Source organism: Drosophila kikkawai, chromosome 2R (assembly GCF_030179895.1).
Source record: "Drosophila kikkawai strain 14028-0561.14 chromosome 2R, DkikHiC1v2, whole genome shotgun sequence".
NCBI classification, from domain to species: Eukaryota; Metazoa; Arthropoda; class Insecta; order Diptera; family Drosophilidae; genus Drosophila; species Drosophila kikkawai.
Window position 1 is genome coordinate 17,084,808 of NC_091729.1, and position 26,730 is coordinate 17,111,537.

Here is a 26,730-nt window from a genome sequence, read left to right on the forward strand (position 1 = left end):
AATGCTGAAAATAATTGCGAATTCACGTGCAGTCGGTCGCTTGTCCGGGTTAATTCCAACGTCAGCAGCGCTTAGCCAGAGATATATACAAATCGACCGGAAGCGAACGAAAGCCAACATGTCCCAGTACGAGACCGTGGAGAAGGGCGCCCGCAACTCGCCGAGTTACAGCCTGTATTTCAGTGAGTAAGCCATAAATTTGGCCCCTATGTGACCCGGCATAACCTGCTGGCGTCACCAAGCCCCAATTAAGTGAAGGGGGCAATTGCATCCAACGGATTACCTTACTGAGTTTAATCGTGGCCAGAGCAATTATGCAACAAGTCAAACCGGACTCTGATTACTCAACGCCGCGCCGTCGTCGTCGTCGTCGCATTATCAGCGCTATCAGCGGTTTGTCTTTGCATCGGAACTGGCGGAAATACCACGACCTTGGGACTTCTTTGGCCAGTGGTCCGTGGTCTTATCTGCGCTATAATATAGCCTCCATATCGTTGGTATCGAGATTGGGGTAATCAGGTTCGGCACGCAAGTAATTAGACCCGGCCGGCCGGCCGCTGACCTTTGTCTAGACAACTAAGAAAGACCCTTTACAATCGCATCAATCAAATCGCGTGCCCCGCAGCGCTAATATTTGCAATAATTTCTGGCCTTTTCCGCAGAAAATAAGTGCGGCAATGTCATCTCGCCGATGCACGACATTCCACTGTACGCCAATGAGGAGAAGACCGTCTACAACATGGTGGTGGAGGTGCCACGTTGGACCAACGCCAAAATGGAGGTTAGTTTCTGTTTGCGCTATGTCCAGTTTCTGGTTATTAATCCGCCGATTGCATGTCCATCTAATCCATAGATCAGTCTGAAGACCCCGCTGAACCCCATCAAGCAGGACATTAAGAAGGGCAAGCTGCGTTACGTGGCCAATTGCTTCCCCCACAAGGGCTACATCTGGAATTATGGCGCCCTGCCTCAGACCTGGGAGAATCCCGACCACATTGAACCCTCCACGGGCTGCAAGGGCGACAACGATCCCATCGATGTGATCGAGATCGGTTACCGTGTGGCCAAGCGCGGCGATGTGCTGCAGGTCAAGGTGCTGGGCACCATTGCGTTGATCGACGAGGGCGAGACCGACTGGAAGATCATTGCCATCGATGTGAAGGACCCGCTGGCGTCAAAGGTTAATGATATTTCCGATGTGGATCAGTACTTCCCGGGCTTGCTGCGTGCCACCGTCGAGTGGTTCAAGGTGGGCTTTAAATCTTTATGATTTTTTGTGGTTTACTAACTTCTGTTTCTAAACAGATCTACAAGATTCCCGATGGCAAGCCAGAGAATCAATTTGCCTTCAATGGCGATGCCAAGAATGCGGACTTTGCCACCACCATCATTGCTGAGACCCACAAGTTCTGGCAGAACTTGGTTCACCAGAGCGGCACTTCCAGCACAATCTCTACGTGGGTTTTGTCAATTATTTAATAACTCCTTGAAAACTTGGTAATATTGATTGATTTGCAGTACCAACATCACCAACCGGAACTCGGAGCATGTTATCCCCAAGGAGGAGGCTGAGAAGCTCCTGGCCGATGCCCCCGAGGGCGGTCAGGTGGAGGAGGTGCTAGACACAGGTAAGGTTTACTATGTTAAATCGCGCTTATAGCTGCCTCGCCTCAACCCAAGCTTAGCCCAGCCAAGTGCAAACAAATTGGTTACACAAACCCAACCTGCATGCTTACTAATAACTACTATAGTGCGTCCAGTTTCCAACCAAAAATTAGATTATCCCACGCTGTAAATACTGCAAAATACTCCCCCGTTTATGTAATTGGCCTAATTGTTACGTTAAATGTGCTGGTGAAATAAACTTAAACCTAAATCCATGTCCCTTTCTCTCTCTCGCTATTGCAGCCGACACTTGGCATTTCATTCACCTCAAGTAGGGTGATGCCGCTCCGTGATGAGTCCGCTGCAAGGTCATCGGTATATATATATCGTAGTGTTATCGAATTGGAGATTTTAATGCACTTGTGAATCATTGATATTGGAATTGAATAAAGCCCTGCACTTAAACGCAATTAAATCCGCTGGCGACTCCTCTTTGAAATATACAATCTTTATTTATATTTTACGACTAGATCCAAACAAGTTTAAATTAATTAATAGTTATGTAATTGTAGGGCATATGCAAATAGTACATATATATATTTGTAGAATCGAATCGAATTATGCCGTGTAAGGATGTGTGGTATATGGTCGCCTTTCGGTTCTATGTGGGGGGGTCGGTGTGTGGAACGTAAAATTTACTGCCGTAACAAGTTAACTTAGGCTTACGAAATAAAAGAAATGTACAAAATAGTTAGACGTTATAAATATGTGTATGTATAGAAATCTTTAAAAGAAGACAAAAATAATTTATTTACATCAGACATTTTGATTCTTGTTCGTTCGTTCGTTTCTTATTTGTTTGCTTTGCTTTGCATCCCTTCTCCCTTGCTTTGTTCTCTCGCTAAGAACTCTAGAAAATGAGCATAATTCTCGTCGTTACTAAAAACTAAAAGCTCCACGAGACTGTTATAACGGATCATCGATGTGCATGCCGGAGATTAGAGATAATAATAAATGAACAAAAACGAATTTTCTTCACTTTCCAATATCGGTGCGGATAAGTAACGTGTAATAGTTTTCATTATCTTTTTTCTTTTGTTATTATTATTATTTTTTTTTTAACATTTTTGATCTGCTTTCTCTTTTGTAGCTTAGTCGCTAGTTACTTTTCTTTTAAGTGGGGTACACATTCCTCGGGGGTCGTTCGTTTCCTGGTTGCCATTGTTTCGTGCCGTGTTCTGCCACAGTTATCAGTAATACAATACATAGTGTACTTTTTAGTTTAGTATATAGTTAATAGAATTAAGTAGCTGCTCGTGCCAGTGACGGTGCCAGTGTGCCTGTGCCCAGATAGTTGGCAAGTTACTTGCGGCCCAGGGTATCGCGCCATTCGTTGTACTTGTCCATCTCCTCGTGCAGCTGCAGAGCCTCAATGCAGGCGTTGAAGAAGGGCGATCCGAAGCATTCTTGCCTGTTTTTAAGTAAATAAGGATAATGGATGAGTATAAAATATTGCAGACGACTTTTTATCAAGTGTGCTCAAAAAGGTGGAGCCAAAAAGTCAAAATAGCTTGATTATGGTGAGGCTGGAAAATGCAAAAATTGCTCTCAGCGACGGTATTGAACTTAAAATATTTAATAAAATTAAAAACAGTGAAAAAATTATTTAACAACCTTAAGAAATACTTAAAAACAATTGGTATTTCATCAAGTTTGGTTTAAAAACGTTTGTGTCAAAAGTTGATGTAGGAAAATCGGGATTATCGATGTAATCACTGATTCATCTTAAAATCAAAAGTTAATTATTGCATTTTTAATGCAATAAATTTTTTAAATACATTTTTTAAAGGATTTTAAAGTCAAAAAATATATACAAAAAGTTTCAAAAGTAGTGGCAGTGCCTTACAAAAATGTATTGCATACTGTTAGGCGCCAAAAAAATATTTTCGAAATCTATTTCGATTTCGAGGACTTAAATCCTACTTTAAAGTCAAAAATCAAATATTAAATTAAAAAAATAATATAAAATAAAAACGTACCAAAACAAAAACGGTAAGCCGGCGTTTTTAAATGTGCGCCAGAATCGCGCGCATAATCGCCTTCTCTTTCACAGGCTGTATAGCGATCTCCTTCACTGGCGGCTGTGGACTGTATCTGCAAACTCTTTCTGGGGCATCTCTGGGCACTTCTGGGCCTCTCCGCGTCGCGCATTCGCATTCTAATTCTCATTTATCACAATTTTGATGCTCTCAAATAGCCAGCGAATGATTATCCTTTATTATTTTACATTTGGGCTTATAGTGCGGTGTTTTTTTGCTACATTTTTAATGTAATCAAACGTTGTCGCGTGTTTTTACCGAGGGTTTTTGTTTGTGTCTTGCACAAATTGCGTTCTTGCGTTATTTAGACTAAACATTTAGTATGTGTGTGTGTCGTAGTATGCGGATAATTGTTAGGTATAGATATATAGATATATATTTCCTCTCATTTTTGCCAACAAATTTACGCTAATTAGGGGTTTAATCTTTACAAAATAGCACGAAATTGTAACTGTAATACATTTGCAAAATACTTTCGGTCTCGTGTGTGTGTGCGTGTGGGTGTAGCTGTGTGTAATGTGTGTGTGTAGTATGGATTAGGTTTTCCTTTTTGCCTTTTTGTGGTTTTGCCCTTGCAGGAAAATCGTGTAAAATGTAAACGTTAAATGCTGATTTTACAATAGTATACAAAAATAAAAATAATCATTTAACATTATATAGATTAAAAACAGTGGATTTCGTTTTGTTTATTTTATATACATAACGCATAACGCAATAATAATAAAACAAGCTAAGAATACTTATAAATAAATACTTCGGCTTCCTATTTACGTCGGCGGCGGCGGAGTGGCGAAAGGGATCGGATCTCTTTATCCTATATGATCCGATTCGCTATCTCTCCCAACGCCCTCTTCTTCCCTACGATTATGTTACTTACAACAAACGCATAACGTTCTCAATAAATTAATAAAAATAATTCGTTTTTAAAAAAACACATATATAGTAAAAACTGTAAAGCATACAGTAATAAATAAGTACGAATTAAATTTGGGCGTTTTAATATTTTAGATTTCTTTGTTCTGGCTCTGCATTTGTGGTTGTAGTTGCAGCGAATTTCAACTGTTGTTGTGTTTGGATAGTGTGTGTGTTCTTGTTGTGTATGTGGTGTGTGTGTGTTTGGATGGGTTTTTTGAAGGGGGATAGGGTAGGGAAAATCGGGGACTTAAAGTTATGTCTGCGGCGCCATGTTGAAGGATATGGGCGAGCCGTTAACGACTCTCAGAAAGTGCTGTAAGTTCGATATTTCCTCTTCGGGTATTAACAGCACTTTCAGGCATTCGCCGAACCATTTTGAATCAAAGCAGTCTTTCCTAAAATTAAGAAACGAAAATCATAATGAAACACAACAACAAATAAAGGTAACACAAGCTTAATCAAATCAAATTCGAGAAATTATATATAGCAAAGCGGAAACGGAAATGGAAATAGAAATGAAAGCGGAAACGGAAAACGAAAGAAGACGAAAGGTAAGTTGTTTTAGTGGTATTTGGGCTTGTGGAACGGATAGGGTGATCCATTGATCACTTTCAGATAATGCTGCAGCTGCGATATCTCTTCATCGTCGATCAGCAGCACCTTCAGGCAGTTCCCGAAGGTTTCGTGGACGAAACAATTGGCCCTGCATCGAATAGACAATAGAAAGACAGATGTAGAAGGCCGCACAGAGAAGAAATAGTACCACAAATTGCCAGATATTTGTGGTGATTTTCGGAATATTTTAATGATATTTCAAAAATTTTAAGATATAAAAATGTTTAAAAATTCATTTTACTTTGAAAAATCATCAACATTTTTCATAATTTTAAAAATCTAATACAAATTTATATTTTGGCAAAGATCTTTCGGATTCATAAGACACTCTTTCATAATTAAATTTTAGATCAAAGAAGGACATAAAAAGATAAACCTAAAAAGTGGCAAATTGGCAACCCAGGGCCTCTGCTATTTTCTCTGTGCGAGAAAGTCAAGGAGAAAGTGGCTAGAGACCATAAAGTTTAGAAATAAATCGAGGTCCCGCGATCATTTCCCGAGACAACCCCCCCAGGGTTTTGTGTCAGGGTCGGAGCAAAGCACCAAAGATCCCATTTGGAATGCGACCTTGCCTTGGACCACCCCCCTCTGTAAGGGAATCTCTGCTTCAGGGTTGCGTTAGTTATATGGATATCCAATATAGTACTATATCCGAGGCATTGGAAACTTACTTGCATAATCGGTGTATACTCGTCTCGCGGAACAACTGATAGCAATCCTCGCAGATGCGGTCCAGTCGGAAGAACATGGTCTTGTTGAAGATGCCCTTGCACTCCAGATCGAAGAAATTGCTGCGCTTCGACAGATTGTGGTTGTGTGGCAAGGCGGTGAAGATTGGTATCAAGACGAGAAACAGCACCACCGAGATCTTTATGTTGCGGGAACACATCTGCGGGAGAAACAGAAAACCACAAGAGTGAGTGAGAACCGGAAATGCTTTAAAAATAGCCTCCCTATTTATAGCGAAACCATCAATTAACCGGCACTGCCTCCCTCTCCCTCTCTCTCCCGATCTGGCCATCTGCCGGGGCGGTTTAAGCCTCGGTACCCGGTAACTGGGTAAGCAGATATGGGCCAAGCTAAGCCTTGGCCAAAAGCCGCCAAAGGACAGGGGCAAGGGCAGAGCCCAGACCCATAACCAGACCCAGGTAATCAAGCTGCCGGCTGAATGCGGCTCCTATAAATAGACTCTGTCTGACAGGCGGCTAAAAATAAGGCCCCCATCCTTCGCCGCCGTCTGCCCGAAAGGTGCAATTGCAATTGCAGACGCGATCTTATCGCAGGAAAGCTCTATAAATAGGCCCGGCGGCGATTTCAATGTTCATGGCATTATTTTTGCCATCTGTCGGCGGACTTAATTTATGATGTAAGTTCGCCGCTACGACGGCTCAAAGGAGAGCCAATTTACGGGCGGACAGGCCCCCAAAAAAATATATATAAATATATATAGTTATAGTATAGTGTGGCGCGTATTTGTTTACTTTGCATATTTTATTGCTAGTGCTCGCGGTTCGGCTTCAATTACAGCGCTGCTACTGACACATTTGCGTTTGTGTACATCGTGTGGCATTCCAAACTATTGAATAATTTGATTAAAACTGCAAATTTTTCCATTGCGCATTGTGCCAATTGTTTGTTTGCACATGACATGTGTGAAATTTTTGCGCCATTCGAAAAAAAAGGCTGAACTAAAGTGAAGTGAACTGAAATTGCTGAATGAAATCCAAAGCAGACAGAACGACGTCGGCTATTTCGAGAGATAAAATATTCACAGGCAGCAGCAGCGTGGAGGGTAAAAACATGAAAGCGAATTTGTAAGGCATTTTGGCGCTCTTGGCGCTGATGATTTAAACACATTTTATGTTATTGTCTTAACGCGGCTGTCGAATCTGACGATCTGTGCGTCCTAAGATCTTTAGGCAAATTGATTTTTTATTGCCTTGTTGATGTCTTCAATTAAGTTGAGCACATTTTTAGCTCAGCTCGCCTCGCCTTGATTTATGGCCGCTGATGGGTGGGGGGGAATGGTGGGTATGGAAATCGTATTGAAATCGGAATCGGAATGGGAATGCGAATGGGGCATTGGGGAATGCGAATTCTTAGAAAGTTCATCAGTCGCTCGCCAATGGCCTAGCCCGAATATAAGCATGTTTATACGCCCCGTGAAGCCTTATATTGAGTTTTGCTCTTGACAAGGCTACAAATGGCTATTTCCGCCCCTAAAAGTATGCTTATATATGGCTGTTTGTTTTATTTAAATTTAATTTAATGCCTTAAACCGAATTTGCGTTTCTCGGAAATTGCAATAAAAGTAGAGAAAGTTTTTGATGGAATTTTTCAAGTGAGTCAGCTTAGTCATTTAATTTTATTTGCTAAAGTATTTAACTGATTTTAATTGTATTTATATTTTTTTAAATATTTAATTTAGCACCTTAAAACCCCCAAATGATTAAAACCCACTTGTCATTTAATTCCCACATTACCTACTAGCCATTGAATAATGTTTTCTTTTTACGCAAATCGAATAATTACTATTGGCAGCTGTATATTTTCCCACACGTGTGTAGGCGAAAAAAAAGTGCAAGTTGCGGCCAAGTGGGGAACCCAAGACCCGATAATAAGTATATCCAGCATATAGTGAGCGCTCGTTTCGTCAGAGATCTCCCAGTGCACTATGGGGTTTTTGACCACTTTATGTGGCATTTAGTCATTTTTTAAAAGTTCTTAAATTAAAAAAAAAATAGTGGGATTGTATTAACAAAACATCGAACTGTTATGCCTCATACTCAAAATGTTAATACTTAACAGCATATGTTAGCAACAGAGCTGTAAAGTCAGCTGTTGCATCCGAAAGCGCGTCTGCTAAGTTTGTAATTTTTACGAAGTGATCTTTGAAATTAAACTATTCGTGTAAGACACAATTTGCAAAGGAAAAAACTAATGGACACTGATTTCACAGGTTTTAACTACATGTTAAAGGTATTAATTGTTTAAATTGTGCGTGTTTATACTGACATTTTGTCATTTTATAAATGCACCTTAAGCTGAATTTTGAGAAACAAATTTAAACTTTGGGAAGAGTTTTGAAATAGAAGTTCGCATTAGTTTTCAATGCGTCCAAGTGTATGTTGTAGCGTTGTCAATTCTGAGTAAAAAGCAGTTAGTCTTATCGTGCACTTTTCCGCACTTTTGTTGCAATTTGAATTTTTCTCAGATAACCTCACTGTTTTCAGAGCCAATTTGGTAGCTGTTTGTATGGAAAAACACTGATTTCCGGTATTATGGTTATTTTGGTTCCTAGGGAAAGCGTTGTCCGATTTTGTTCAAAATTGCTATATCGTGTTAAAATAGCAACAAATATAAGCTCCTTAAATTTCATAAATTTATCTTTACTTTTACCCGATCGTTCCTATGGGAGCTATAGGATATAGATTCCTGATCCAAACGATTTTCATACTATATGTGCCTAGGGACAAATAATGATGATTGGTAAAGTTTCATGTCGATATCTTCAAAACTGATCGAGTTATTAATTAATGCCACAAAAACTGGTCAAAAACCCCATAGTGCAGTGCAAAGTGCAACAGCTGGGGCCTGGTCTGGGCCGGAGGAGGGTGGTGGTGGTGCTGCCTCGCATTTCCCCGATGGCGTATCAACTGATGCGATTTCGAATTCGATTTCGGCTTTAGCCGCAGCATCGAGTGATAATTGGCTTCGGGTTGCACGATTTATGGCATCATCGCCACTGCAGGCGGCTATTTTTAACGCTCTTTTAGCCGGCCGCATGAATGCTATAATTGATATGCGAAACGCGTCAGAGATAATGTAACAACGTGGAGGAAGGGCAAGACCCCAGACTCCACACTTTAAGGGGGGGAAAGCCCTCCTCCAGGGCAAAGGGAAAGTTGAAGGCGAAGAGCTGCAGCTGAAGCTGAAGCTGAATGAGTGAATGAGCCAAAACGATCCAATGGCGTCATCGCTGACCACAGATACCACACACGCATAAAGGAGACAATGAACGCCGAGACGTACTTAATCGATCTTCGATCTTCCTTCATATTTTCAGCTTCATATAGCAGGCATATAGTAGGATCTTCGATCATCATTATCGCTGCGACATGCTTGGGCAATTTGTTTGCATTTCGCCATTGATTAGCTGCCAATTGATTTTATTTGTCGGCCGGCGCTTTGTATCAATTCAAGTCGCGAGCGTGTCGCACATACAAGTCATCCCATTATTCGAATTCCAGGCGGTGTGCCAGTCTGTGTCTGTTATGCTATAGCCGGACCATATATGTATATACACTCGTATCACTGAATCATTGGAGCGAGTCGCACGCACGCCTCTCAATTGCCGTCACTTCACATCACGGCACATCCCAATCCCAACCCATTCCATCCCATCCCAACCCGCGATTGCCGTCTGATTGTACACTATTCAACTTTGATTTGATTGCTGTTTTGACGATGATTTTATTTTCGCTGCTGCGGCTGCTGCCAGGCGACATTGAATGAAGTCATGAGCCAAAAATAATTGTGGCAATTATGACATAAAAACGGATTGTGAATTCTTTTTTGCGCAATAGTTTATAATTATAATACCGTGTGAAAAATAAATGGACGAGGTATGATCAGTTGTGGTGGAGTGAAGAGAAAAGGTATACAAATCGATGGTTTGGAATTTGATTATAATAAATATATTTATAGTACTGTTTTAAGCATTATTTTTTCCATCTAAAATGTCTATTAATTTGTTCAATCTTTAAAATAAACTTAATTTTGTAAGGCTAAAGGGTACATTTGTCCCATTCCTTTTTATATTATTTTCTAAACTAATCATAATATTTAAAAATAAAGTAAAATACCTCTTAAAAACGTCGTCCCCCTTATCCTAATTACTTTATTCAACTCTGAACATAATAATATACATTTTCGCAGAACTCAAAGTCGGGTTTTTTTGCATTTACCCCTTTTTTTTTTAGAGAGAAACGCCCACCAGCAACTGTCACGAAATGCTCTATTTATAGAACAGCTGGTTCAAGTCCAGCGACTCCTTATCTTTTCCCCTTAAATCCGCCTCGGTATGTGGGAAATGTTATCGTGAGATAATTGTATATCACTGGGAACTGGGGAAGTGGACTATGTGGCTTAAACGGCTATAGCGACACTGAAATGCCTGCCAAACTGTGGCCAAACAGACGCGTGCATTCTGTGTGCCTGATATACCTGATTGCGATCACATATATGTATGTACGTACGTATGTGAATACCCATACTACTCCTATGTGTCTTAACGCTTGGCTACGCAAGCATGGCAAGCCGAAAGCCAAAACATAAGACCCCACAGCCGCCCCCTTTGGCTGTGTTTTATTTTTTTACAGCGCAACTAAAAAGTGCTTAGACACGCAAAAACAACACCGAAAAGCGTATATAAACATTGGCTATGGCGAGACTGCTTGGTACCAACTAAAAACTAAACTGGCACAGCAGCAGCAGCAGCAGCAACACTCGGCCGATGTTGCCGATCCTACACTGGCGATGTTGCTGCAATGCCGCGTTGCTGTGTTGCTGGCAAGGCGCGCCTGCGTGGAGCACTAAACGCTCTGCTGTTAATTTGATGGACATGCAGGAGTCGCGAGCTCTTGAAAGCAATTTGCATGATATGTGTATTCAATTAATATTCATTTATTCATGAAATCTCTGGGCTATGCAAAACAGGAAAGGCCGTCGAGAGAAAAACAATATCTTAGCTGGCTCGCCGGCCGAAGCCAGTGTGCACTGGAGAAAACTGTCTTAACACAAATCACCATCTCTAAGGAAACCTCAATTCACACATTTTGCTCCATCATCCAAATAAATATACGTATTCCCCTGCATCACATGAGGCACGGATTTAAATTTTGTTTAGATAGATGAGCAGTTTGGAGGTGAATTTACGACAGAGATAAGAACGAACTGTGTCTGCCTCTCATGATTTTCAATGAATTGAAATTATTTTAAAAGTATGATGCATGGGAAATGGCAGAGTAAATTCAGCAGAAAAGATAATTGGAAATTTATGAATTTTAATTGGCCAGAACAATAAGTAATTTCTAACAATTGTTTTAGTTTAAGAATAACGATTTCAAGAAAATTTACTTATAGGGAACAATTCAATTATTAAGTAGTAATTTCTATGAAATTTGTATAGCTTTCTCGTGCTTAATTTAATTAGTAAAACTATGATTACTAAGAACTCATGGATTGTATTTCATATTTAATAGATTATATTCTATAATCATTATTATTATATATTCCAAATAAATGACTCAGAAGTGGGGTCTTAGACCGACAGACCCATTTTCTGGAACCCTGTAAACCCTATTGAATAATTAATCAGGTTAAACCATTGTAGAACCTGGTACTAATTTGGTTTAATTTTCAAAGCAATTTTACATCCTCCCCACTCACAGTAGTAGTGACTGCTGCCATGGCAGCGATTCTATGGCTTCCATCCATATCGCAGAGTCAATTGATCTGAATATATATATCCAATTGATATTATTGAGATTAATGGCGAGCCGTTTCGCAATAGATCTTGGCGTCTGCCAAAAGGCAATTGGCCCCGCGCGCGATTCGATGCACTTCACTCCTCGAGCACTTCTTCGAGTGCTTCTCGCTCCGCTCCGTTTAAATCTCGGGCAAACAATCTCGAGACCCAAATGATGTTTGGACAGCGCTGACAAGAGTCAACACGAGATATGCGAGCCGAAAAAAGCCAAAAAAAAAAAGGAGGATAATAAAATAAATAGAAAAGAAATACAGAGACTCGACGAAAGGCGACGCGCGAGCAATCAACTTTTGTTGGCAACAAAAATAAAACTGAAGATCGCGAACGGCTGTGTTGAGGTTGGCTGAGGTTCGTGGTCGCGCTGGTTGTTGGCTGTTGGGTATTGAGGTGCTGGTGCTACCGCTGCTGCTCTTATCACACAGATACTTACACACGCCCCCAGCGACGACGACGACGGCGGCGGCGACGACAGCGAGTCTGGCGTATTCCGTCCAAGAGAAAAATCCCAGCATATAGCCAATGAAACGAAGCGAAGCGGAGAGCGTAGTGTGTCTGTGTATTCGTGAGATCTCTCTCTGGCTGCCCCCTCTCTCTCTGCCAGTGGAACACCCTGGCGTATACGTGATGTGAATTACCAACTCGCAACGCTGAGCTTATCATTTGAGTTGGTAAGCAAAAGCCGTTAAGAAAAAATTCACTGGAGAGCGGCAACGGCGGCACTTGTCCTGGAACGCTCATTGCATACTCAATAGCGATCACTGTGGGCTAAACTAGTTGCGACCCGCCCAGCTTTCCTTCCCGCTCTGCCATCAAAAAAGTGAATTAATCAGCCATCAACGAGGGGAATGGAATTTTCTGAACCGATTCTATCTGGTTGGTTCAAAGTCTGCTTGGACGAGTGAGTAAGCGGTTTGGTTCGAGTTAATTGTCATAAGTGAAGTAATTTCCATAAATGCTTGCTATAAATTTCGCAATTATCTTACTGTTTTTTTATGACGTCTTATAAACCTGATAATTTGTAGGTATTTTTGAAAAACCCAAAGAGAAAATTCATTGCATACATCTCGGGGTTGTCTGGGTTTATCTTTAATTTATCACCAAGATTAGGTGTATATTTGAATATTTTGTAATATTGTTAAGTACTTTCTATAGAAATACCTAACGACCCTTAAGTTAAGCTTTTCTTTAACAAGTTGTCTTTTCTATTATATATAATAATTATATCGTGATTAATTTGACTTTAATTTCTTTTAAAATACTCTTTGATCATTTTAAGTAATATTTCCTTATCGGTTATAACATTTCCATAGAGACGATTTAATAAACTAACTGCACTCGAACATCCTGCATCACTCATACGCCATGCTGTACGGGCTCACCAATTAATCTGCCAGCTCTCTGAAACTATTCTCCGCCGCTCTGTCTCGTTTCTCTCTCTCTCTCTCCTTCTCTCACTATCTCTCTCTCTTCCACCGGCCACAGCTCCAACGTAATAGCAACAACATGCGATCGAGAAATGCAGTCTCTGGCCGCTGGCCATATATACATTGCATATATTATTGTATGGCTAGGCTGCTGACGTTGTCGCGCGACTTTGCCAGCCAGTTGGGCGACCATTTGGCACAAACAGACAGACAAACCAGCAAGAGGCAAAACAAACAGACGGACATACATGCATACTCACTCACGACAATTGGCATTTTATTAGTTTAATTGAAAGCAAAACAATTTAGCATGGCGAACTGGTTTCAGCTTGTTTTCCAAATGCACGCCAAATTATCATACTCGACTCACAGTGCAGCGACGAGGCGGCCAACTTTTTTTTTTGAGTTTTGAGCCAGAGTTTGAGCCCAAGATTGAGCCTGAAATTTGTGCCTGGCATCGGTATCTCTGTATCTCGAGTCCGAGGCGCACAGAAGCGTGTCACACGTTTCGCTCTCAGAAAGATATGTATATGTGAATATGCCTTTTGAATTTGTATATAAATAAACAAGTCCATTGAGGAAATTATTTGCAAAATATTCAGCGAGAGAAAAAAACGGATCGCCGTTTTGCTGATTGTGCCAATTTTCGGTGAATTTGTTGTTGTTGTCGCTACCGCTGAAGCTGCTGCTGAGCGCTTTGTTTTAAATAAAATCGAAAAGCTTATAAATCACATAATTAAGTTTCGGGCTCGATCTGAATGTTATGGCTACGTGAATCGTATTAATGAAACGTAACCCAGCGGGTGTTGAGCTCTCGATAGGGCCATTACGCCCCGCAGCTGGAAGTCTCATTCTGATGGAGCAAAAGAAGGGAGACTCCGCAGGGAAAAGGGGATCGAAGATCGGGAATCTCTGATTCTCCGATCGGCAAGGTGTGGTTTATTTTCGGTTTGCGGAATCCTCTCACTCACTCAGAATCACACTTAAGCTGATTAAAAGTAAATGCCACACGAAGCCATCACATCGAGGGGTTTAAGTTGGAAATAGAACATATAGAAGTGAAAGTGTTACGTATTGGAAAAGCCTGAGAATTTTTTAATTAAGGGATTATCAATCAAGGAACGGCTTTCAGAGGCTTAAGCTGGCAACATCTATAAATGGGGAAGTGAAAGCTTTTTTTCTAGAATTTTTTAATTAAAGGATTATCAATAAGTCTTTGTTGAAATAGAAATTCAGAAGGCTTAACAATGAAAGGAATGATTAATTTTCATAATATTAAAATATATTCAATACAATTAACCACACTTTATTTATCCCATCAATTATCAAATTAGTTCATTACCCCCCCACATTTTTCCTAAAACGTGGCAGCAGTCAAACGAAACGAAAATATCCCCCAAAAATATTTGAAATATTCCAAATCGTCGACCTATATTTCAGAGATTTGCTAAATGTATTTTGCCAAAATACAATTGGATACAAGTGTGCGCTCGGTGCTTCATACCACGAATGTCAAACGGAAATGAGTCACACTGCCAGAGAGTGTGCGATGGGGCGAAAACGATCAAAGAACCAATTACAAAGACCGGCCATTGAACGATCGGGTGTGAATAAAAAGCGTGGAAAAAGCAGCGGCAGACGGGCAGCATTTAGTAGATAGCAAACAGCAGAATAAGCTGGCTATAACCCATAAGTGCACTCGCTGCCTGACATACAGACACATCCAATACAATCGCTTGTGCATTCCAAGAATGCCGAGAAATGCCTCAAATCGGTGCTGATCCACAGGAAAAAATTAAAAAAAAATTATATAAAGCAGTGTAAGTAATTAGAAATATATTACATTGCTTTATGTAATCTTTTCTACAATTTTTAATTGATACATTGCTTTGTATACTTTCTCTTCTGACTCCATTAGGACTGATAATGCCACTAAAAGTTTCTATATATTTTTGGCTGTGTATTTTCTTTAGCTTTTTCGGTTCTATTACATTTTATTTGAGCACTGTGATTGGTTTTTCTATTGGCCAATGCTAGTGGTCCAATAAGGTCACTTACAACTCCGCCAGCAACTGCAACACGACTATTCCAACTGCAATCTGTGCGCTGTACGGCCAAGGACGGAAGAAATGTGTGTGAGGAGATCGGAGCGAGTTGACGTCAATTAAATTGGCTAAATGCCTGAAACTAGTTTCAGCCCCGCTCCCCATTGCGACGATTACATGACATGAAAATCAATCATTAACATTTGTATAACGCAGACATACGTATTTGGTAACCTGTGTCGCTGTGGGGTCTCTTCAACTTTTTTGACTTCGACGGGCCCCCGTTTTCAGTTGCCTTTGTTGTTGTTAATTTTTCTTTATTATTGACTGCCGCTGTTATTATTGTTATTGTTTATTGTGAAGTTTTAATGGCATTTTGTCAATTTGTTGTTCATTTTCATGGCTCATTATGGCATTTTATTATTTGCCTGCCGGCATAAGAACCCATTAATAATTTAACGATCATTTATTAATAAAAGCCACAAGCGAGACAACTAATTGATTTGTTCAGCATAAAATAATAATTATATGTTGGAAAAATATGTGAAGCTTATGTCTGGTTAGGAGTTAGCGGGGCATGGCCATAAAAGGCGAAAATTAATTTTATTTGCAGACAGGCCATAAAACTGCTCGCGGCCGTAAGCCTCGCTGTTGCATCAGCCAATTCCAATGCGAATTGTGTTGGCCATGATTCCGAGCGATTGCCGCCCCTCACGCCAAATGCTTGGAATTAATGTTGAGTCACGCACTGTAGTTACACTATAAGATAGATATGACACTGATGATAAGGTGGATAATTGATAAGAGGCTGTGGATACAGTGTAAGTGAGTCGAGTGCTCTCATTTATGAAGTTTCCCAATGGGAGTCCCCTTTTTCCCTGATAATAATTAATCCCCCTTAATTTTTCACACTGTGATCATCAGAGATCGTTGTGTCCCCACAGTCAGGCCAAAATAAATAAGCAATCGAAGAGGCAAATAAACTAACCGCCAGCAACTGAGTTTTGGGGCATTGAACTGCTGGAGGAAATAAGCCAAACGACACAAGTCGGGAACAGTTGGCAGATGTTATGGCACACAAACATACAATTATACGAAAGCATCGCAAAGTACATATCCTATATGGATATATGAATATATATGTATGCATATGCATGGTAAGAGCATATGCATATTGTATATTGTATGATATATGGCCAATGACTGCCGCAGAGGAGGCAAGGCGGTGCGAGGCGGGCCGGTCTCTTGAATTGCCAACATCAAAGTCGTCGCGTATCTGCGAAATATATTTGTATCTGGACAAGAGTGGCGGTATCTTCTGCCACAAATTAACCCCGGAGAGAGTGCGGTTCGATCCACACACACACACACACACACAAATACGCCTAGTTGAGTGCGCCACAATTGCTTTTCAATTAGCCAGGGCGGCCGATCTCTCTCGGTTCTGAGGTGGCGCGTGGCAGTGATTTATCGCAGAATTCAATTAGAGCCACTTCAGTCTCTGGCAAGCCGCAAAAGACGAAGGTCAATCCATTGACCGTTAACCAATAAATAGTGGGGATCTGGGAAGACAGCGATTGCGATTTGAACAGAGCCATAAAGAGTGAAATTAAAAATGTTTTCACAACGTTTTTGCAAGGGTCAGAGAAGATTTCTGATAGAGCTTATAAATAATTAATTTAAAAGCCTTAAAACCAAAAAAATTAAAATGAACATCTTTAAAATCCTCTCCTCAAAGGAATATATTTCTTTTAAGAATACGCCATTTCCTGATTCCCTAGATCTCTAGTCTCTACTTCACTTTGGACTATGATCTTGCTCAAGTCTTGATATGCCTTCGATTCTTTCATTTGCCGGCTTGTCAGACTTGTCAATTGACCTGAATGTCTCCATTCAATTTTCCTTTCAATTGACGTCTTCGAAGCTGCTGTTTCAATCTCAATCTCGATCTTCCGATTCTTCAGTTTAATTCGAAACGCCACCAGTGCCTCCAAGTGCAGAAAGACACTTCGTCATGGTGCTCATCATCTTCAGCCTTTGGGATCATGATCTCTCCGCCAGCGATCGAGAGAGTCTTTTCAAGTTCATTAACATGACACGGTCCCCCCTTTGGGATTCCGTTCCTGAACTTGAAAAAGTGCACGACGGCCCTTTGTTGGGACAACATGTTGTTTGCATTAAATACTATATGTATTGTATGTGTGGAGGACAGGGTGTTGATGTCAACAGTTCTTGTGGCTGGACAGAGATTAGTACTTACATTTAGTGACAGCTTCTTCATAGCGAACGATTTGTGTTGTCTGCCGATGTTTGACGTTTGTTGTTTGTTTATCGCTTTGTTTTGCGTATTTGTTTGGGTTTCTAATTATTGTATAATGTCGAAACTAAATGTTTGCTTAAGTACTCTTGTTGCTTGCTGTTTAAGTACTTTGTGTAACACAGTTTTGGTTGCTATTGTTTTTTGCCTTATTTAAGTTGCTTTGCCGCAGATGTTTGCATTTAATTGTATTTTATCTAAAAATTGAAATGGAACTAGTTAGAGGTATGATTTTGCACAAGATCGGGTACTTTTCCCCTCGATTGATAGCCTCTAATTTGATTTTAATCACTTTTTCATCATGTCAAAACAATGAAGTTGTGCAATCTGGAGCTTAAGCACAAGATTGACAGCCATCACCGATCAAAGTCTCACAGATTGACATCTAAATTTGCCGTTTTTGTACTCCATATAAGTCCGTATGTAAAATGGCATTTGTTATACCGCCGCCTGATCGCTGATTGTCATTTATTGTTATTAATGTTGTTGCTGTCCGTCGTTGATTAAAACCATTTATATGCAGTGAGCAGGAGATGAACGGGCTGAAAAGGGAGGGGGCGGTGGGGGGGGCGGGTCCGCTGCATATATGCAGTAGCAGGGCCCAGTTGTTGTTATTGCTGCAACAGCAACAGCTACTGCTACTGCTGCTGCTGATGTTGATTTATTTAGCCGGTCCGATCGCTTCGCTCGGTGCATTTAAAATGTCGGAAGTGTTTGCACGCAAAAAGTATAAATACAAGCATACAAAAACAACAACAAAAAAAAAGGCAGAGAAAACACATATAAAATTGTGTGTGTTTGCTCAGCATAAAATATTTCCTGTTGCACGCACAATTGTGCGATGGCAGCGCGATAGACGCCGCGATTTTATTGGAGATCTCGATTCGATTCGAGGAAATGCCCAAGACCGGGCATTCCGCGGTCCCTTGTCCCTGTCTCTGTATTTTGGTCACTTATGACATCATCGCCGGATCAATATCGGTCGAATATCAACGAAAGTTTTTCTTGCCGCCGTTCCACCGAAAGAAATTCCGATTGAGAACAATTTAAAATAAGCTGAGTAAGTTGGTTTTTCAAATGAAACTTATTTTAAGCATGGCATTCATGAGTACTTCTTTTTAATAATGAGTTAGAAGACTATTTCAATGGGTTAAAAATAAGGGCAGTATTTAAATTTAGCTTGTATATGCTCTAATCGCAAATTAAGAATTTTAATATTAAAAAATACTTCTTGGATTACGTCTCTTTATTTCTCTGCGTGTGTGGCGCACCCTTGACAACACAGAATGAAAACCGACACACAAAAAAAGGCGTCCAGAATGGAGAAACAATGTTGGAAAGAAACTGGCATTGTTGCTGCTGTTGGCTGCAAGGTGGCAACATCATGCGAAAACAACAACAACAACCACAGAAAAAGGGCAACAAAAACGCCGGCCAGCAGTGATATGGCTATATCCAGAGATTGTTATTGTTGCTGCTGACCAGCAGGTAGGTATTTGGGATGCGATACGGATACCCGTTCCCGATCCCAATCCCAACGCCGCTCCCGCTCTTCTGCAGCAATTCGGTCAACTGACGCAGGCCGTCGAGACAAAAGACAAGAGATTACAGATAAGCAATTGGTATTTGGTATTGGTTTAAGCACGCCCCGGCTACGTTTTCAGACTCGGTTTCAGTTCCCCCGCTGTCGTCACTTAAGTGCCGTCTCCCCAAGCCGTCAAGTCTTGACCAATCAGTTACATGCAGCGGCATTTACAAATGCATAAAGCTTATAATTGTTATTTAATGTTTCCTCTTCGTACTCCCGGTACTTTTCCACATTCGATCTGATTTTTTCTGTGTCCAATTTGTAGCGCTTAATTTTTCGACCCGAGATGTTAATGGCTGCCAATTTTGAAAGCTGCTCCAAGTTCGAGTTGTGTTTTTCATATATTTTCGGTTATAATTAAACGTTTAACGTTTATTACATTTTCGTAATTGTGTTTGCTGTCGCCGCTTGCTTTCGGTAGGAAACTTTTTGTTTCGTTCGATTTCTGTGCTGGGCACCGACCGGCACGGGGTTACAGGTTACAAGTTACAGGTTACAAGAGACAGGTAACAAGTTACAAGTGATGGGCTGTAGGTTGTAAGTAGCAGGTTGCCGCCGCGAAATGCACGATTGTTAAAACTCTTTCACTCGCGTTTTTTTTTTTTTGTATTTTTGCCCAGAAGTACCGCGATACACTTGCACACACACTTTTGGCATTAATTCGGTATCTCAATCGGAGTATCTTGGCTGCTGCGCTCGTACGATGTTTACTTGTTGCTTCGTGTTTAAGGACTACGCCGCACTCGACGGTAACATTGGGTTATAAGTGAGCGGACGACTGCGCAGCGGGCGTCGTCGCTGGCAGCGCTCTCGCAGCGCTGGCAACTGTATCTGTATCTGTAGCCGCCGCTTTTGCTGTTGCTGTAGCCGCCGTATCTATATCTGTGTTGAGTGCTGCTCTTAAGCGATCCCCTGTTGCAGCAACATGTTGCCGCAACATGGCGATCTCATAGATACATCTTGTGATGTTTCGCTCTCCGTTCTTGCTCTCACAACCACTTGTTGCGCCGGTGTAACTGTTCTTGGGCCTTAGGGATTCCCCCGCTCGTGTGATCTGCTGGATCATCTGATGTAAAACTCAATTGCTAATCAATGCAATTACCTGTCGTGGCAATAATTGCAGAGCAATCTGGAGAACAATGGTTTGTTTTTCCACGAGAGAGAGTGGGAAAAATGTGAGCCAAAAATCTCAGGTAAATAATGACTCGGCTTATTGCAGCCGGAACTTGAACTATGCGATCATGGTTTAAAAATAGGTCGTTTTGGAGAGAGGGTTAGGTTACATATGGAAGAGGGTTTGGTTCTGGGACATTATTTATAATAGCCCAATTTTCTTAAGATTAATTTTTTACTTTTTAATTTTTAATTTTACGCTTCTTATAAGTATTTTTAATATTATACATATTTTTCATTCTAAACTTTTCATTAATTGAGATATCATTTTTCTAATTCATCCTTTCTGATACTTAACAAGTTTGAAGAATATATTCTTTATACAAATCTATATTTTTATTTAAAGCTAATTTAATTTAATTATTTGCTTTATAAATTTTGATGAGTAAGCGAAACAGATCAGAACCTCCCATAAAGGGTGTTAATTGCATCGATAATAATATGCCACCTTGCTGAAATTGCGTAGATCCCGGCCAATTACGACTGCACTTTTTATTGATTAATCTTATTAGCCGTAGTTAATCATGCTGCTCGGGGGGACATTCCCATTCCCACAATTGTTTTGTTATTATTAAACAGAACCGAATCAAATTACTGCCCCATTTTGGTCATTGCCATATCGGCTGTGGGATATGGGCTCACGTTAGAAGCCCAATTTGCATAATTCGCTCGATACGAAGAGTTTAGGCTAGAGGATCCCGGGGGTACTGCACACGCTATCGTGCTGACTCAGTTTTCCCATGGAAATGGAAAATAACCGATGGATGGAAAAATATTATTCGAAGGTGTTACGATTGTGTGACAGTTTACGGTCTTATATAACCCAGAGTTAGATGTTCTGGTTTACATTATGATGATAATTCTCAATAAGGTAACTTGATTATATAAGCTGAATAACGGGTTTGAAATAAATTACTGTAAGCCGGGGTTAGGGGAATAATTGTTGGGATATATATAGATATATATATATAGTATAAAGTTGGGATTGGTAGCAGCTTACTATGCTCCGAATAGTATGCAACGGCCCATGATGAATCAAGATGAAAAGTTAATAGGGTATATCCACTATAATATTAAACCTAAGTAACTTCAATTACATTATTTTATCCAAACAGATATAAAGACAAATTGATAATCACATTAAAAGAATTTCCCACACGCCTATGCTGATCAGTGGAGAAGTGAATTAAATATAATGGCTGACGTTGCTAGCAGACACACACAAACGAACATAATGGGGCACAGGCACCCATTACAGAGATTTATACAACGGAACCGGAAATTGCCTCAAGAGAATCTTGACTCACACGCATACAAGCGGACTCGACGGAATTAACTTACATACTCGGGGTGGATCGTTTAACTAACTAAAAAACAGGGCTGTGCTTATATATAAAAGCACGAGATTGTACAAAAGTAAATTAATGATATGTAAATATATTCTTCCGAAAATGTCGCTCGCTCAAACTACTACTGACCTTGTAACAATTTCTTTTTACACGAATTCTCGTGCCCCTTATTTGAGTGCGGGGTACGAATATTGCGGGAAGAATAATGCAGGGCCAGGGACAGGGCCGCCGACTATTTACGAATATGCTCAAATGTTATTAACCTCCAAGTGGGCCAGTCCCAGCGATCCGGACAAAAGCTGAACTTGTAAAAAGGGTGTGATATCGCTAAATGCGACGACAAACAATTAAAAAAGTAAACGGATGAATTTTTACGAATGTCGATCGAAATGTACAGAGGCAAAAACCCCTATAAAAACTCCAATATATTAGAATTATATTCCTATATGTATATGAACTTAAGATTTTTAGAGTATACAAAAATATTGTTTTTCCCCTAATGAAATGCCCAATAACTTACTTTTTTAAAAAGTAACAACTTTTTTTCTGCGTGTAGGAATTCGAGTTCGCATTTTCGCATTCGAAGTGGAATTTGGACTCACCTTAGGCGCTTGTTTCGGGTTTGATGCGGGGTTGGCTGCGGACTGGGCCACCCAAACTTTCAGATGGCTTATCGCTCCTCCGATGGATGATTCCCTGACTCTCCTGCGATCGCTATGCTGGACTGTTGGACTCTGGATAGTGGGGTGCTGGGTGTCGGTGGGGGGAGGGTGTGTGCAGCAATAACAAACTCGTTTGTTTCTTTACACTCCTTCGTTCGATGCAAACTTTTTAGGCCCGCGGATATTCTCTGGCACTTGGGTTTATCGCCATTTTGTGTGGATTTTCGTTAGGTCTTTGTGTTTGTTGTGTTTGGTGTGTGTCCGCTGATAACGCGTCACAGGGGGCGTCATAAGTGGGCGTTCCCGATCGACTTTCCGTGCAAAGGGGGAAAGGCAACTTCACTTGCTCCACTCCGCCTTGCGCTCCTCTTGCATTTTTCTTTACTACTGGTTCACACGCGTCACTCTCACTCGTCCTCTCACCCACTACTCTCTCTCGAGCTTTTTGTTGTTTTTGTTTTGTGCGTGGTGAAAGAGCAGCAAGAGTGGCCAAAGCAAAACTGGCGATAATCGCAGCAATGAATGGGAATGAATGTGAATTGTGCTTTGCTTTGCTGTTTGTTTGTTTGTTTGTTTGTTGTTGTTGTTGTTGTTGTTGTTGGCGGTAACTGATCTACACGCACTGAACTAAAAGAGAGCAGCTGGAAGGCCTACTCCCACTCGCTCGCTTGCTCTCTCTCTCTCTCTCTCTCTCTCTGTGGGGCTCTTAGTGACATTCAGTGCCAGGAGGATCGCACACACACACACACACTGCTGATGATGGGGTATCTTTGTAAATATATTTCCACATAATTGACACTCCACATCAATGGTACAACACTGCGGATTTGCAACGCCAGCGCAATTCTCACGTTCGCACTGATTATTCACACATTTGTACAATGCATACAATACATACAATACATATATTTGCGTATTATTTATTTATTTAGCTTGTGTATTTCCAAAATATTTGCCAGGCACACAACAAATATTTTCGCACCTATTCGTTCGCCGCCGTCTATAGTTGCATATCTATAGGTAACATTCATACATATATGTATATATATATACATATATAGCAACGGCCAAGGCAACGGACGCGATCGCGACACAAGGATTTTCCGGCGAAACCAAAGGAAAGAGAGGAAAAACACCAAACCGCATGAGAAGCGAAAGCAGACTAACTGCAAACATGAAATGTCAAAATGCTGGGGACCGTTCTGCCATGCACACCAACTCACTCACACACCCGCACACCATGCAAACATCATGTGAGGGGGACGTGGGTGGATTGAAAAGTTCGTAGATCATAAAACTTAAGTTTAATATTTATCACACAGTTTAATTTTATACTTCAAATTTAAAAATAACCAGAAGCAATAAAAAGGGAAGCCTTGTTTGAATGTCCCGACCATAGAATATCCTCTTGTTCTAAAAACTATTGCCTACTTTCCGGCAATATAAATATTTCCTTTACTGCTATTGGTACTTAAATTAAAAACATAATCATTTTAGAAGTATAATAAATGATTTTTCTCTTCGAGAAACATTTTGCTTTACAGAACGATTTATAACTTAAAGATTTAGATTTTTGGTTGGTAAAACCTTTCTTCTTAAGTCTTCAAATTTGTATCTGCAAAAACTTCCGAGTCAACCCTCTTTTGGTATATGGAACGCTGGTTGCTCGAAAGAGCACGCATGTGCCAGCGGCTTGATTCGCTTTTCGTTTCGTTTTCGTATGTGTGTCTGTCAGACAATGCGGCCCCAAATCTTACCCACTTACCACGCCACCCTCCCGCCACCCCCTTGGGGTATATGTGAATGAGGAGACAAGCGCCTCTAAGGGGTCTTTAGACGAACAAAGGAAGTGGTTCGAGGGTGATAAGTCCATATTCACATCCATATTCACATCCCATCCACTTCCAGTGGCGAGTCATGGTCGTTGTTTATCGGGCTATCGGGGTAACTGGCCCCCATTCGCCTGCATTCATCGGAAAATCGACGCCCCTGCTCACTGACTTTAGCTTACCGTGTCACACACACATACAAGCACACGTTCGCTAATTGAAATTGAAGCATGTAACTGTAAGTCAGGCTCTCGCAAAGAGAAAAAAGAGAAAAAAAAGTCCCTCCCACACATACACAAACATATGAAAATGTATCTCTAGCTTGAAAATGCAGAAGAATCCGCAAGAACAACTTATACTTGAGTTCGAGTTCGACTTCGGGCTCCCTGCGAGTGCGCGCTGTAAGGCGTGCGTAAACCGTTTGCGTCGCAAATTATTGCCCATTTCCGTTCTGTCCCGGTCTCTCCGGTTTTCCATCACTCTGGCCAGTTTTACGGAGCACCCGCACAAGCAGTTCTAGAAGCTGGGACTATGGATCGGGAGTCAACATACGGAAGTACTTTTACATATAATTGGAAATTTAAAACTGACTTTTAAGTAGAAGCTACAAACAGTTTTAACGATTTATTTTTAATATTTTCTAAAACTCCAATTTGACTTTAATTTATAAAAGGACATAGTTTTATAACCGAAAAATTGTAACTAATTTATTAACCAACGTTAAAACCGCCAAACTAACCTTTGGAAATAAGTCGTTTATGAAGTTACATTTTAAAACAACGTTCTCACTTATTAACAAACCACAACCATAACTAATTCAAATGATTTCGAGTTCAAAAAATTTAAATAATATGCCAAGCACAAGCAAGTAGAAAATAACTTTCGAAACATTGTTTTTATAACTTAGAGTCATAGAAATGTATTGGAATTTATTGTGTGACACCGAGAGTGGCTGAGGTCTTGAAGTTTGACTCGGCACTTATGACCACACAATGTATGTCGGCTTGTTTTCAATTAGATTTATGGGTATTCTGCGCTCAAGTTTTGCCCCCGGATCGTATATCACACAAACACAATCGGTCTTTTCTTATATGTATGTATATTGCCCATTCGAGTTTTGTTTGCAATAAAATATTACGTATACGTACGGGCAGGCGGAGTGTCAACAAACTTGTAATGTGGCACAAGTGTGATTCAGTGCGCCAGCCCCCGGTTCAGAATAGCCATACATACGTGTGGCCCGGCTCTCCCAGCGCGGAGTTATGTGCCCCGGACAAGGTTATATAATGCAGCTAGTGCCAGTTCAGTCGTCCCACAGCAATATAGTAAGAAATAACTTGACTTTGACCGGTCGGTCAATTTAGCTGCAGTTGAGCGGACCATTTAATTGCCGCTTTCAGATCTAAATGAGCGGCGCACACGCAAATAATAATGATAAAATACTCGTAGAAACACGGCCACTTGAGCGGCTCGGCGCACACATTGTAAGGAAATGCCAGGCACAAGCCTCAGAGATCGAGATTCGGATGCGGATTCGGGCTCGGATTCGTACTCCGACTCGAGCACTTTCTCAAAGAGCCTCGCAAAGGTCAGAGCGAAAACGATCTGCAGACGTATTGTATATCTCGGTTCGTGACTCTGACTCGTGATGGGCACTTAGGAAATCCAGATATAACCGATGCCATTTAAAGACGCCTCGAGCCGTCGCCGCCGTCGCCTGCTCGCAACATAAATAGCAATTTCAAACAATTTTCAATTGCCAAATGCCCGCGACGATGGCTTTTCCTCTGCCGCCAACGCCGCCAAAACCCGTTTCCACTAGTAATTGAAACTAGATCTATTTTTAGACCCAGCCAGCTCAGGAATTATTGCCAAAGCGGCCCACGGCCCACAATGCACACGCGATTCAACCACAAGCGATCGTTCGATCAATTGCCGCCTTAATGTTAGCTATATATTAGTGCTTTTGGCACTCAGCCAAGAGACAGATTACGAGTACTCCAATAGAATTGTAATTATTAAGCAATAAATAAATGTATGTTCTATATAAATTTAATTAAGTTCTTGTTAGAACGGAATCTTAATCCTTTGAAAACTATTTTTGTTAGTCGATTTATGGTATCTGAGAAAGACAATCGATCTAAGATAGATATCTAGACTGATTGGTGTTTTATGTTATATACTTTTAAATTTAAACTTTTTTTACAGTCTTATATGATATCCATGGTTATCTACGACTTTCGAATTTCTATAAAGATATTGTCTATGAGCATTTATATCCGGAAAAATAGAGCTTAAAATATATATTGTAAAATAAAACAATTTAAGAAGTCAAACTCCACTTTCTGTTACAAAAATGACTATCTTCTGTAGTGTTTTTACTATCCAATTGCACTCCCTCGATCATATGTTCGGTGTTCGCTCACTGCTCGTATGTATGTACTCACCATTCTGATAGCCCTTTCAAATGGGTTTTAACGGAATAACAGACTATATATTTCCGGACGAGACTAGCACTAAACTGTGTCGGTGCCAAAATGTTTGCGAAACTTCTGGCCA

The 26,730-nt window shown here is 40.7% G+C and overlaps 2 protein-coding genes across 6 annotated transcripts; one reads left to right on the top strand and one right to left on the bottom strand.

The window, feature by feature from the left end:
• Window positions 1–2,080, top strand: Nurf-38 (Inorganic pyrophosphatase Nurf-38). The gene is made up of 6 exons (XM_017161527.3): window positions 1–182; window positions 663–781; window positions 854–1,249; window positions 1,306–1,457; window positions 1,519–1,628; window positions 1,909–2,080. The coding sequence occupies exons 1-6, from the start codon at window positions 2–4 to the stop codon at window positions 1,938–1,940; spliced, it is 990 nt and encodes a 329-aa protein (XP_017017016.1). The 5' UTR covers window position 1; the 3' UTR covers window positions 1,941–2,080.
• Window positions 2,081–26,703, bottom strand: ITP (ion transport peptide). Of its 5 annotated transcripts, XR_001770567.3 has the most exons (5): window positions 19,538–19,874; window positions 17,514–17,767; window positions 5,906–6,123; window positions 3,645–5,014; window positions 2,081–3,076 (listed from the first exon to the last, which is right to left on the bottom strand). XR_001770567.3 is itself a non-coding variant. In XM_041776924.2 (3 exons), exons 1-3 carry the CDS (start codon window positions 11,730–11,732, stop codon window positions 2,968–2,970), a joined length of 375 nt encoding a protein of 124 aa, XP_041632858.2. In that variant the 5' UTR covers window positions 11,733–11,901; the 3' UTR covers window positions 2,081–2,967. The 5 variants fall into 5 exon arrangements, 1 of the variants encoding a protein (XP_041632858.2); XR_001770569.2 differs by lacking the exons at window positions 17,514–17,767; window positions 19,538–19,874 and adding an exon at window positions 26,619–26,703; XR_001770571.3 differs by lacking the exons at window positions 17,514–17,767; window positions 19,538–19,874 and adding an exon at window positions 22,283–23,355.
• Window positions 26,704–26,730: the final 27 nt, after the last annotated feature.